General features: G+C 38.8%; 1 protein-coding gene across 3 annotated transcripts in view; it reads right to left on the bottom strand.

Moving 5' to 3' along the window:
- Window positions 1–89: 89 nt before the first annotated feature.
- The window catches only part of kif16bb (kinesin family member 16Bb), a 28,993-nt gene continuing 16,793 nt past the window's right edge, over window positions 90–12,289 (bottom strand). For 2 of the 3 annotated variants that reach the window (XM_024296693.2, XM_024296695.2), the window contains exons 16-19: window positions 11,601–11,683; window positions 9,830–9,906; window positions 4,076–4,163; window positions 90–2,641 (exon numbers count right to left, since the gene is read on the bottom strand). In XM_024296693.2, coding sequence (XP_024152461.1) covers window positions 464–2,641; window positions 4,076–4,163; window positions 9,830–9,906; window positions 11,601–11,683 — 2,426 coding nt within the window. In that variant the 3' untranslated portion in view covers window positions 90–463. The remainder of the gene's footprint in view (window positions 2,642–4,075; window positions 4,164–9,829; window positions 9,907–11,600; window positions 11,684–12,289) is intronic. The other variant, XM_024296694.2, reaches the window with a different exon arrangement.

The following is a 12,289-nucleotide window of genomic DNA, read 5'->3' as shown; positions in this document are numbered from 1 at the left end:
CAACAGACCAGAAATAAAAACAAACCAACAAAGTAGAAAAACGAGAAACTTTTATTTTCATAAAGAGTTTTACATTTAATACATTTCTTCATAAAAATATTTTCCACAGTGACAGATTTAAAAGACAAATAAAATAAGCAGTTTTTAAATTCTCAACACCTTCAATTATTAAAAAGCGTCAAAAAATAAACCAACAGAAAACAACAACAAGGCAGTGAAAAAAAGACAAAGTATGAAAAGAGAAATTTAAGTGTTTTAAGATAAAATCTTCAGCGCAGAAGTCATCCAACTTTAATGTGACAGAAACTTAAAAAAACCCGTCAAAGTAGGTCACAGATTCTGCTGCTTTTTATACGATAAAATCATTCTTTGCTTCGTCTGGGTGGAATGCACTTTTGCCACTGCTCCCAGTGAGCGCGAGATTTCAAGCTGGGCTGTTCATTACCGGCCATTCAGTCCTTGATCAGACATTTGACAAGTGATTAATCAGGCGGGCAGCCTCGGTGGAGCAACTGAAAGTTAATTTCCACACTTCTGCATGCGGAGATGAATTTAAAGCATGCTCAGATGGGGTAGCTGTCTTCTCCACGCTTTCAGGGTGACCCCTGCCCCTCACATTTGCAAGAATTACATCCAGTCTGACAGCTCCCCTCTTGTCTTCATCATGCACCAGCATGCAGCGCACATCTGACAGCTTAGAAACGGTTAAGTCGTAGAACTGAGGGCAGCAGGTCCACGTGGTAACCGGCTGTGGAGGTGGGTGGAAGACGGCGTCGGCCCTCAGCAGACCAAGATGCGAATCCGTGAGAAAAAACTGGGCCACATGTTGGCCACCGGAGCCGACGTGCACTCCCACACTTGTGTACATTAATAGCTGCATCTCCCCTAAAGTGACAGTGTTCTGGTCCATATTACAATGAAGAACGTACAGCAGATCAGCGAGGCTCTTCTGAAACTGACAGCAAATCTTTAGCCCAGAATCCAGCAGCAGGTCCGGCACAAAGACTTGACGGTCTAAAGATATCTTCATCAAGTCCTCGATGAGCAGAGGATGCTGAGAAACCCTGCATTCTCCAGGAGAAACAATATCAAGGATGGAGCAGCACAGTTTCTTGCTCATCTTCTGGTTGTGGGTATACACAGCGAGGATGCCTTCCTCTGTAGTTCCCATGAAACGCACACTCTGACCCGCTAGGCCGACGTGCACATCCTTCAGCTGGAACAAAGACAGCTGATGGAACAGAACCAGGAGGCCGGAGTCTGCAGTGAGGGTGTAGAGGTCCGTTTCCGTCAGAACCAGGAGTGCAGGTTGAGGTTCAGGTTGGCTGCATTTCGCCACAGTCAGCCAGTACAGAGCTCCAACCTTCTGGGAGTTGAATTCTGAAGCAGAGATGGTCGTCTGTAAAACGGCAATCAGTTTTTGAAACGGCAGAGTTTGTAGATTCAAAAGAGGGTCCGGAAATTTGATCAGTGGTTGAATTTCAATGCGGGCCATCGTGGGCTTTCTCAGTGGCTGATCTCCGACCTTAGTTGGATACCTCGTCTCAGTCCTGCTGACCTGCCTCGACATAAATGCAGCTTTAGCTCCTTGTTTCACAGAGTTTTCCCTTTCCTGCCTTTGTGGTGTCTGCAAGTCTTTGCTGCAGCCGTCCTTTGAGATTTTCTGCACATCAGCTGCAGATTCTGCCAAACTTTTTGGTGCATCTTGAGCTAGATTTTCAGAACCAACCAAGCCTGCTTCCATATGCTGAAGATGTGAAGCCATAGCCAGCTGGATGTGCTGCACCACAGGTAGTTCTTTTAAAACTGAGAAAAAAGGACTTTTGGCAAAAAGAGACGAGGCAAAGTCTCCGCCAACCATTGAGAAGACGTGGCTGCCCTTCACCATGGACAAAACATGACTTTCTCTGACTACAGATACAACATGGCTGGACCAGCGGGCTCCAAAAGTCAGTAGTCTAACTTCTCTGGCTTGCTGTCCTGCAGCAGGAGAGCTGAAAAGAAGATACTTTGCATCCTGGACAATAGAAGAAACGTTGCTGAACAAAGCTCCCAGCCTGGAGAGCTGCACTGTAGCGGCTGTCGCCTCTGTCACACACACTGCTGGGATCTCCTCCAAACCTCCAGATTCATCCATCTCTTTGCAGCTAAACTGGTCCTGGAAACTTGTGTCTCTGGGTGGACAGCGGGCCACCTGACTGCTGAGGGGCTTTGTGTCGAGCGGAGGGCTGGTCTGCTGGAGATTCGACCTGCAGATACTCCCTCCTCTTCCCTGCAGGTGGGACTCGCTGCCTAATGAGCTCCCTCCAGAGCCAGGTCTTCCCTTAAAGAAGTCAGTCACAGGACCTTGGATCTCATTAGCATCCCCTCCTGGCTTCCTGCCACATCCATCACCCGGGCCCAGGACACTTGTCTGCTGGAGGCTGGCATTCCCTGACCAAACCTCATCCCTGTTAAAACGTGCCTCTCCTGCTCCACTCCGAGCTGTCCTCTGTGGCCCCTCAGAAAGGAGTCCTGGCCCTGATTTATGACACCAGTCCCCCTGTAGTTCCTGGCCATCCCTGGTGCTCGTTCCATCCTGCAGTGTGTCTCCATCCAACTCAAAAGTAACGGAAGGGACGGGATCTCTACCAGGAATGGCCTAGATACACGATGAGAGAAGACAAAAATAAGAAGAGATACAACTTTTAAACAGGCAAAAGTCTGCAAATATATTCTTCTGCTATAGTTTTTTTAATAGAAATTTATAGTGAAAGAAAATATGTAAATGTATTCAGTTAAAAAAAAGATTTTAGTACATTTAAAGATAAAAAAATATCTTCCAGTTTCCTCTGAGATTTTTTTGTTTAATCTTCTGCAAAACTCCCCCATTATATGTTTTAGAAAGGCATGAAAAGAGAACATGAAGTTTAAAAGTTCTACTCTCTAACCTTGTAAAGTTGCTTAACCCAGAAAAAAAAATCAATTTTCCAAAAAAGTTTTTAAGCTAACTAGATTTTTTGTTTGTTCATTTTGGATTGCAGCAAATAAAAGTGGCAATAAAAAAAATACCAGAGAAATAAATATGAAAGAAAGAAAAGAACAAATACAAAAAAGCCATGAGCGGCGTATGTCTGACAGAGGTCCTACACACATTTATTTCAAATGGCAATCTGAAATCTGTTGATTTCATCTCCATCACACTATTTTATGTTTTATCTGTTGATTTCATCTCCATCACACTATTTTATGTTTTGGTTGCCTGAGGGTTACAAACAAGTCTATGTAATTTTTGAAAAATTTAACTAAAGCACATATTTGGATTTCCTTGGCAACAGAGGTTGTTGTTTTCCATGCCCACATTCCTAATATCTTCATATTGCATGACATTGTTTTGTTCAACTTGAGCCAACAATTCATGTATTACATTTTTACAATATGCGATTAACAGGGAACGCCACTTTTGCACTATCGTCACTAATGCCATTCAAAATCTACAGTCTTTAAATCCAACATTTTTTCTCAAAGCAGCTTCCCAATAATGCATGAGGAGTTATAGATTAAGGACGCAATAGATTCAAATCCCTAAGAGGAGTTTTAATGTGTAGAATTACTAAAGGTGATTTTTTTTTAATTCAAGCTGGCAGTGGCAGGCTTTCCTTAGGTTAAAGGTTGTAGACTAGACATGTGAAATTTGTGAGGATCGCAAGAAGAAAATTTTGTATTTGCTCATAATATGGGAAATTACACTTTGCCAGAAACTGGCCACCTTATAAGATTTTAACCCAATTTCTCCTCCTGTGATGTCATTTTTTGAGGGGGTCGTCCACCATGTCCAGAATTCATTTTTTACCGGGTATTATACGTCTGCAAACTTTGGCGAGTTTTTGAGTGTGTGGCGGGAGCGAGTTTTAACTTAAAGACACAGTAAGAAAGAAGAATTGCGAAAACAATCTGATCCTTACAATCCAGCACTGTTGCGGGACACAAAAAATAAATAAATAAAATAGTGGCTACATTTGATTCTCCAGGGTTAAATATTCCTCTGACTGTACCTGTCAGCCAAAGTTCAAATTCTTAAAAAAGCGACACGTACCAGGCTGTTGAGCTTTTTTTCTGGGGTAGAAGTGAGGCAGATGTGGGGGTGTGCTGGCGGTGGCGATGGCGTCCAAAGACCCACCCGGCTGAAATAAAGATATGCAACACAAAACACATTTGGCATTCTTTTACAAAGCCAGCGTCGCCTGGGAAACTCTGCTCTTTGTTCACAAAAACAAAAATTAATTTGATGAAATGCAAGTTTGCAGTCAAAAGAAAAACAATAGCAGTCAAACACCTTTGTCACAAAAACATCCATTAGACTTGAAAAGCAAACTCCCCCAAATGGCTGCATGAGATTAGAGACACTCTACCAGCTGTGAAATTAAATGGAATCTGTGAATGTTGATTTGAGGATTTACATACAATACTTGGCGATCCAAAGGGACGGAGCCAAAAACTAAACGTATAACAGAATGATTTCTGAACAGCAGCTTTTGCAGAGCTTTGTGTGCATCAGCAGAGAAAAACACCCACAACAACGACGACGACACAGCTCAGGTCCTATTGATGATTAGAGGATTGTTGCAGATCCTAACAGGTTTTTTCCTGCTCTTCGGTGGCCCATGTTCAGGGGTTGTTATTGAATTAGAAAACTGGCACACCTCGGCTTTATTACCGCCACAGATCACTGCAACTCGTCCAACTTTTGTTGGTCTGCACTTGCTGTTGTTGGTATTAAACTTTGAAAACTTTTTATTTCCTAAAGGAAAAAGTTTTAAAAAAGTAAAATGTCTGCCGCAATTGATTATGATTCCCAAAAAGTGCTGCTGTCTCATCTGCTGATATACAGAAATATTTGAATAAATGATAAGTCTGAGATTCACTTTATGAATAAACAAATTTGACTTTTTCACAAAATTCAAATGTTTGTTGGACATTTCATTCCATCTCATCAAAAACTTTGGTTAAATCTCATTAAAGACCCATTCTGATCATTTTATGATCTAATTTCAAAGTGTTCTCAGTGATATTTTAATTATGACAACCTTTTTTTGGGCAAAAATCCAAAAACCTGCGTCATATTCTCAGACAGTTTCTGCAGAGCAGCAGTAGTGGAGCAGCTCGGGCCTCCCTTTTCTTTCACCCAACTGTTAACATGCCCTCCTGCTAACTAAAATACTCCCCAAATTAACATTACTGGTGCAACAAAAATGGCCACCCCGTCCCCTTCTCTCCCCCTGTTGCTGAGAGCTCTGCCTTTCCACACTCGCTCACTAGCTTATAGCCCCTAAAACCCCAAGCTAACATGACTAGTGCAACAAAAATGGAGGTCTCCAGCCGTACGGTTTTGAGCCAGATTCCAGCTCAGACGAGGAAAACAAAGACGTACATGGATCCATTTGTCTGCAAGTGGATGCATCAGAATGGAGCGGAGCAGGGATCTTGCAGCCCGCCCAAAGTTTTCTCTAAATTACAAATATGATCTTTTCAAACTGCATTTTTTGTCTGCTCCAGATTCACAACAATTTTATTAAAGAAATACTCAAATGCATTTATAAGCTCAATTTTCTTAATATATATCCTCCATCGTTAAAAAAATGCCAAAGGAACAGGTTCAAAACACAAATTTTCACGAGTTGGATTTTACAAGAAATCCATCTGTACTCCGTAGACACCATTGGGTGTTTGTAATTTTAAGAAGACTTTATAACCTGTAACTGAAACCATCTTTTTGATCCTGGACGGCATGTTTCCAGTCTGCAGAAATAACTGCTGTCTGCACAAATTCAGGACATCCTGTTCCAGATGCAGCAGAGCAGAAAACTGAGCTTCCCTGCAGGTTTCTCAGCGAGTACAGACTTTCCTCTTTAAACAATTCAGCTTTGCATCTATATAAAAAAAAAAAAAAAAACCTTCAGTTTTGTCTCATCTGTCCAAACATCAACTCCCAGAAGCTTCGTATCATGTCAACAAGCATCTTGGCAAATTCTACTCTTCAAGTCTCCACAATTTGTCAAAAGTTCTCTTCTGTCCCACCTAGTGAGGCAGCTACCAACTAAAAGAAGGGATCCATGTGAAACTCTCAGGATCTTGGGATTCTGCAAAGAGTGAACTCCATATTCTAACAGTGGCTGCGTTTTGCTCTTTAAATAGACTGATTGCAGACATCTGTGAAGCCAATTACAGAAAACATTAGTTTAACTCAATCCTATGCTCCAATTTTTTTGCATCTCTAGCGTTCAAACTAATCTGTTGCTGCCCGTTCCATTGATTTCTCTATGAGGATTTAAACTACTTTAAACTTCTCCACTGGTTCCAGTATCTAAACATTTAGCTTAAGTGACTTTTTGAACTTTTAAAGACGGCGTTATTAACATCTTTAAGACCAATTCTGAATAAAATGCTGTTTATTGTTTTTCATATATTTTTGGAGCATTTTTTTTAAATGGATGACACCTATGAAGAAAATTAAGCTTAAAGTTATTTTTTTCTGAATATTTCTTTGTTCAAATGGTGACTATAAAATTGCTCAGTTTCTTATGAGTTTAAAGCACATAATTTCTTACTCTGCGTAATAATGGATTGTGGCTGTTCGAAGGGGACGTGCTAAAAAATATAATATACTTTTTCTACTGAATCATAAACCAATGAATTCATATTTACGATCAGTTCAAACTGTTGTAAGAAAATGAAAATTGATTCAACTCAAAGTAGACCCAAGGTATAACAAAAAAATGCAATTTTTGTCTTGCATTGATTAAAACATTTCACATTTGCTGTCTGGGATGATTCTGTTTGACAAAGGAAGTCTTACTTTGAAAGAACACGAGCTTCAGTCAAAAGTAAAAAACTTTTCCACAGAGAAAATATTAGTTTCTCTTAATATTTTGTTTTTTATTTGAGTAAAAGGGGAATTTTTTTCAGGTTTACTATAAAAAACAATGTAATGCATACAAAGTAGTAATACATTTTACAAAAGGACTAAAGAGACTAACTGTTAAAGATTATAGATTTCTGTCAAACATTAAAAAAGAAAGGCTGAAACTTCTTCTACAAAAACACCAAAACCTTTTTTTAATTTAAAACGAAATATAAGCAGTAATTACTTCCCATTAACCAAATCCAATAAATTTTACGTTTTGGCTAAACTAAAGTAACAGTTTTAATTACGTGGCTTTTATAAAAATAAAAAGATGAGCTACTCTCTGGTGTGTATCTGAGGGGAAATCTGGTACCACTCATAAGAAGTTATTAAATATACTTCAAATATCTCTAATCTCCATGTTTTCTTATGCCTTTGTTATGAGAATATTGGAATATAAAAAGGTAAAATTTAAGATATAAAAATGCGCTAAATAATAGTTCCTTCAGTCCCTCGGGAGCAGCTGTACATTAACTCATTTATTTTTGTTCCGTCATTTGTGTTTAGTCTCAGACAAACAGATTTTCCTGATAATAGAGGGGCTGCTTGTATTGTAACAGAGCAACTCTTGCAGCAGCTGCCGGCCAGATCACTGAGATTTGATGTCGCTCCTTCAGTGCAACACATCCACAGCCAGCATTTCAATTAAATTTGTTTCCTCTTGCTACTGAGGGTTATTTCTGAGATTACCAGGATCAATTCTGTCCTTGCTGCAGGGAAAGTTATGATAAGTGAGCCAAGAAGCAGAGCGAGAATGCATGAGGAAAAAAAAAAGTTTTCCTCACTTCTGACACAGAGCTTAAATAAATGAAGGTCTGGAGTAGCAGGTTACAGGAGGAAAATAAAGATGAAAATATTTTATTTCATGGAGTTTGTGCGTTAGACCACAACTACCAAGGGGGAATTAAAATTCCCAGCAATGAGCCCGACTGTTGTATTATCTTTAGGTGTAATAGGTTTTCCAATCGAAACAACAGAATGCTGTGGAGCTTTCATTCCTAAAACACTCTCTGGATGTGATGAATATTGAACGTGGTAGTTTCAGAAACCACTAATGCTAGCATTGTATTAAGACCACAAAGGCTGTTTATATCCAACTTATAGGAGACCTGATAGACACCAGCGGCTGGAAGATTGAAAACATGAGTCACAGGGTCAGTTGGGCTGTTTTCTCTCTTTTTGGGTGGGTTGACAAGAGCAAAACTCCACTTCCAATTGCTCCACATGTCTGAGATGAACAACTGAACATCAAAACGTCCCAGAGAGGGTCTCAAACCGATCACTATTAAAGTTTAATGGAAGAGAAACTCACATTGTGGACAACACATTAGAAAAAACACACAAAATCCATCAAAACCTAGAGGCACAAAGAAGTCATTTTCTATTTTTCCATTTAAAAACTTCCGCATGACTCATGAGTGAAATGCACATGTTGCTGTTTGTATGTATTAACACAATACATAAGTTAAAAATAAAAGGGACTGAAAATCCCACCGTTATGGGTTCTTCAAAAAGAAAGTGTTTAAACAAGTCAAATCTGACAAAAAATAAAATTACAAATCTAAAACTGTTAAAATTACTTTGTCAAACATCGGGACGAAACCTGCTCCGATTCTCTACAGTTTTAATTCTGCTCATTTAAACAATTTGTATACCTGTGATTAACAATAAAAATGTATGAAGTAGAAAGAAATGTGAAGGCACATGGGCGATAAATTTGTTTCGGAAAAATAAACATTTTCATAAATATATTGATATCAACCATTGACTGTATATGAGAACTAGTCCAAATAACCCCGCCCAGCCGGCATTCCAAACAGGAACTAATCTCTGGCTCCAAGAAGCCAAAATCCAATAGACGTTTATGGTGAAAATAAACAGCTACTATTCAGTCATTCTATTTGTCAGAATAACCATTCTTGATCGGACACAGTTTTTCACATGTTCTTGCTAATCCTTTCTTTTCATGGTATTTCTTTCTGTAGTTCAAGTTGTTCATGTTATAAACTTACCTATCAGATGTGTCAATAAAAGTGGGTGGAGCCTGTTGGCGTCCACATTTATAACATTTGACAAGTGTTGTGCAGTCAGCTTTCAAGAGGTATGAGTTTGGACTTCAAAGTAGCTCACTTCTGATTATTGTCCTGGGTAAGAATTTCAATTGACTTACTTCAGGATTTGTAAAACTCCACATCTGATATAGAAATATTTTCAAAAGAGCAGGTTTACTTAGCTCATTACCAAAGAAAGATTTCCTAAATGGAATGATTCTTAAATTATTACGGGAAAAAAAAAACTGTACTCAATATTCCTATCAAAGACAGGATTTTGAATGGAACCAGCAGGTTTTTATAAGTTACATTCATAACTTTAAGCCCGTTTTATGCCAACTTAATTCCTAAATCAACATCAATTTCTACATTTGCAGAAAGAGCACCGTTACCCAACAGCACAAACTCATCGGTGACTTTGCATTCCGAGTTGACATTACACAGGAACACTTGACCAAAAGAAACTCTCCAGGCGTTTGCACTTCAGTGGACATGGGAGACTGCCCGTGTCCACTGAAGTGCAAGTAAAATGATGCGACAGCCGTAGAGCGTTGCTTCAACTAACAGTGCATTGTGGGAATTTGCTTGGTTGCTGTATTTGAAGTTCACAAGATCCTACAGGTGAAGCAGAGGAGTCATTCTGGGACACCGTCTTGGATGTAGACCTGTCTGTAATAATTCTTCACTCAGTGAGAGAATCAGGACTACAGAAGAGGTTCCTGCACCCATTTAAAGAAATCAGTTCTGAAGAATACTAGTCAGTTGGATTTGCATGTGTGCACAAAACATTCATGGAGGGATATAGGCTGTTATTTCCAATGTCTGCAAGTCTTACCTTGAATTTTGCAGCATCGTCTTTTCCGCAGATTTGGAGGAGTCAGTCAAACATCCTCTGGAGGCAGCTGTGCTCTGCTTACAACAGAAGGAAAGAAGTTTAAAAAAATCTGAAATAAGATGCTAAAGTTACACACTTTAAGCTATCTGACTAATTAGGATGTTTACATTTGGCAAAACCAAGAAAAAAAAAATTCTGAAAAAAAATTCAACAAAATGATCAGCATCTCATCTTTATCTCGTTTGTTTTTCACAAAATTTGGAAGTAAAGATAGAACTTTTCAACATTCGGGCAGAAAACTTTGGGAGGAAAAAATACTAATCAATTAAACATGACAGACTGCATTCTGGGTGTTCCAGCACATTCTTAGCAAATGTGGAGCTCTCCAGACTCCTCTAATTTAGAATACATGTTAAATATGAATGCTAAATACTTTCCTGGGAACCTCAGAGAGACTTTAACGCTTTGCAACACTTGGCTGTAACGACACAAGGGCCTGTTTTCAATAATGCAAGAAGCAGAGCTGTCAAAAACCCAAGAACAGCTGTGCCTCTAAAAGTGCTAGATTCTCCTTCATAAAGTGGAAAAAAAAAACTATTAAAATGAACAAAACAACTTCAAATCCTGTAACAGAAGTTTATTTCCAACTTAAACCATTTTTCCCACCAATATATATTTTATTGATCCCACTTTGGCCACCACTGATGTTCTTCAGCAAAAATAGGAATGATGAGCTGTTCAGTGTTCATGTGTGGATACCGACATACATAATTTCCATAAACACCAAACTTTTTTTTGCCATTTTAGCTTTTCAAATACGACATTTGTGTTTATTATTAGTCTTAAATGTTTGCATTCTTGATTTTGTTTTAAATAACTACTTATTTTAAGTCTTTTTTTCTGACTTAACCTTGAATTTCCAATGATCTGATGATTTATGTAAATGTGTAAAAATAAAGATGAGACACAAATGAAGATAAAGATATGAGTGTAGTTTGTCTAGAAATATTTTATGTCTACATGTTTTCTAAGGAGTTTTCTTCCAATCCAGTTTTTTTCCATGACATCCAGCGTTCACCTGCTATACTTCAAAGAAAGAAAATCATTTCAGCCATTCAAACCACTCCTAAAATTTTATGCAGATTTAAGGCTATATTATTATTTAGATTAAAAAAAATAGCATACAAAAAGTGTGTTCACATAATACAATTTTATGAAATAATTGAGCGTACTGCTTTAGGACAGGTAGTAGAATAAAATAAAAATCGTGTCTGAAACAAGGAGCATCTATAATTTTTAACCACTTGATGACTGAATTTATTTTTATAATCATTTTTAAAAATGTCACTTGTGTTTTTGCTTTCAATTAGATGTTAAAGTGGTTTTATGGATATTTACACCAACAGGCATCAAGGGGTTAAACACGAGCAAACCCGGAAAGAGCTGTTCTTCTGTTGCAGAGTAATAATATCCAACGTCTGATTGTGAGCCAAATAACAGCCACAGAAAACACACCGAGAACCCTGCAGTGTTTCATATTCTCATCACGAGCTTCTCTACAATCCATTCACAATTGCAAACCAGACTATTTCTTTGTTATACAGAACATTACAATTCTCTTAATAGAACAAGCGAAAAGTGATTTTATCAGAACATCGAGAAGAACAAAATGCAGATGAGAAGACCTGGAAACAACCATGGTTGGAACCCAGCGTGTGTTCCAGGAGCACAGCGGGAACCGTTTGTGTCAGTTTGGGGGCATTTTTTGTACCTGCTGGTTTGGTCTTAGCTGGGAAGCTTCCGTTGGATGGTTATAGCGGAGCAGGGTGCCTCTCCCCAGCTGTACAACAGAGCCTGGAGTAAATCAAAACAGGGGAAGTGTGAAAACGGAGACAAACTACCAACTCATCCTTTATTTAGAGGGAAAACTGCAGTAAGCAGAAGAGAGCACTGTCAGAAATCCAGCTGCAAAACAAGAGACACCACTTTCTTCAATGGGAGGCAAAGTTATGATATAGTTTACCGGAAAACATTGGGGAGTGGGAGAGAAAATGACCATGGAGGATCTGTGACTGACAATCTGATCATCCATCAGGTCTTTCAAGTCACACTATCTTATGATCTATTTTTAAAGCATTCAGAGTAGTCTTTATTTTTAGCCATAAATCAAAAAACCTGCGTTGTTCTCTAGTAATTTCTGCAGGATGGCAGCTCTGTATTCCCCACAGTATAAGGTGCACTTATAAGCCTCGATTTTTACATCAAAAAACAACAAAGAACTTTATAATCTGGAGAATCTAATATATGGATCAATTCTGGTTGCATTTACTGTTGTTGAAGCAAATTTGAGAGGTGCATGGCATTCTGTGAAAGAGTTTGGGTGTTATTGGAAATGTGCTACTGTGGCTAACATGTAGCAGTGCTCTGCTAGACAAAAAAAGGTTGGGAGTTAGCGTAGTC

This window comes from Oryzias melastigma, linkage group LG15 (genome assembly GCF_002922805.2).
Source record: "Oryzias melastigma strain HK-1 linkage group LG15, ASM292280v2, whole genome shotgun sequence".
Taxonomy (NCBI): domain Eukaryota; kingdom Metazoa; phylum Chordata; class Actinopteri; order Beloniformes; family Adrianichthyidae; genus Oryzias; species Oryzias melastigma.
Note: the sequence above shows the minus strand (reverse complement) of the source record. Positions and strands in the feature narration are given on the sequence as shown.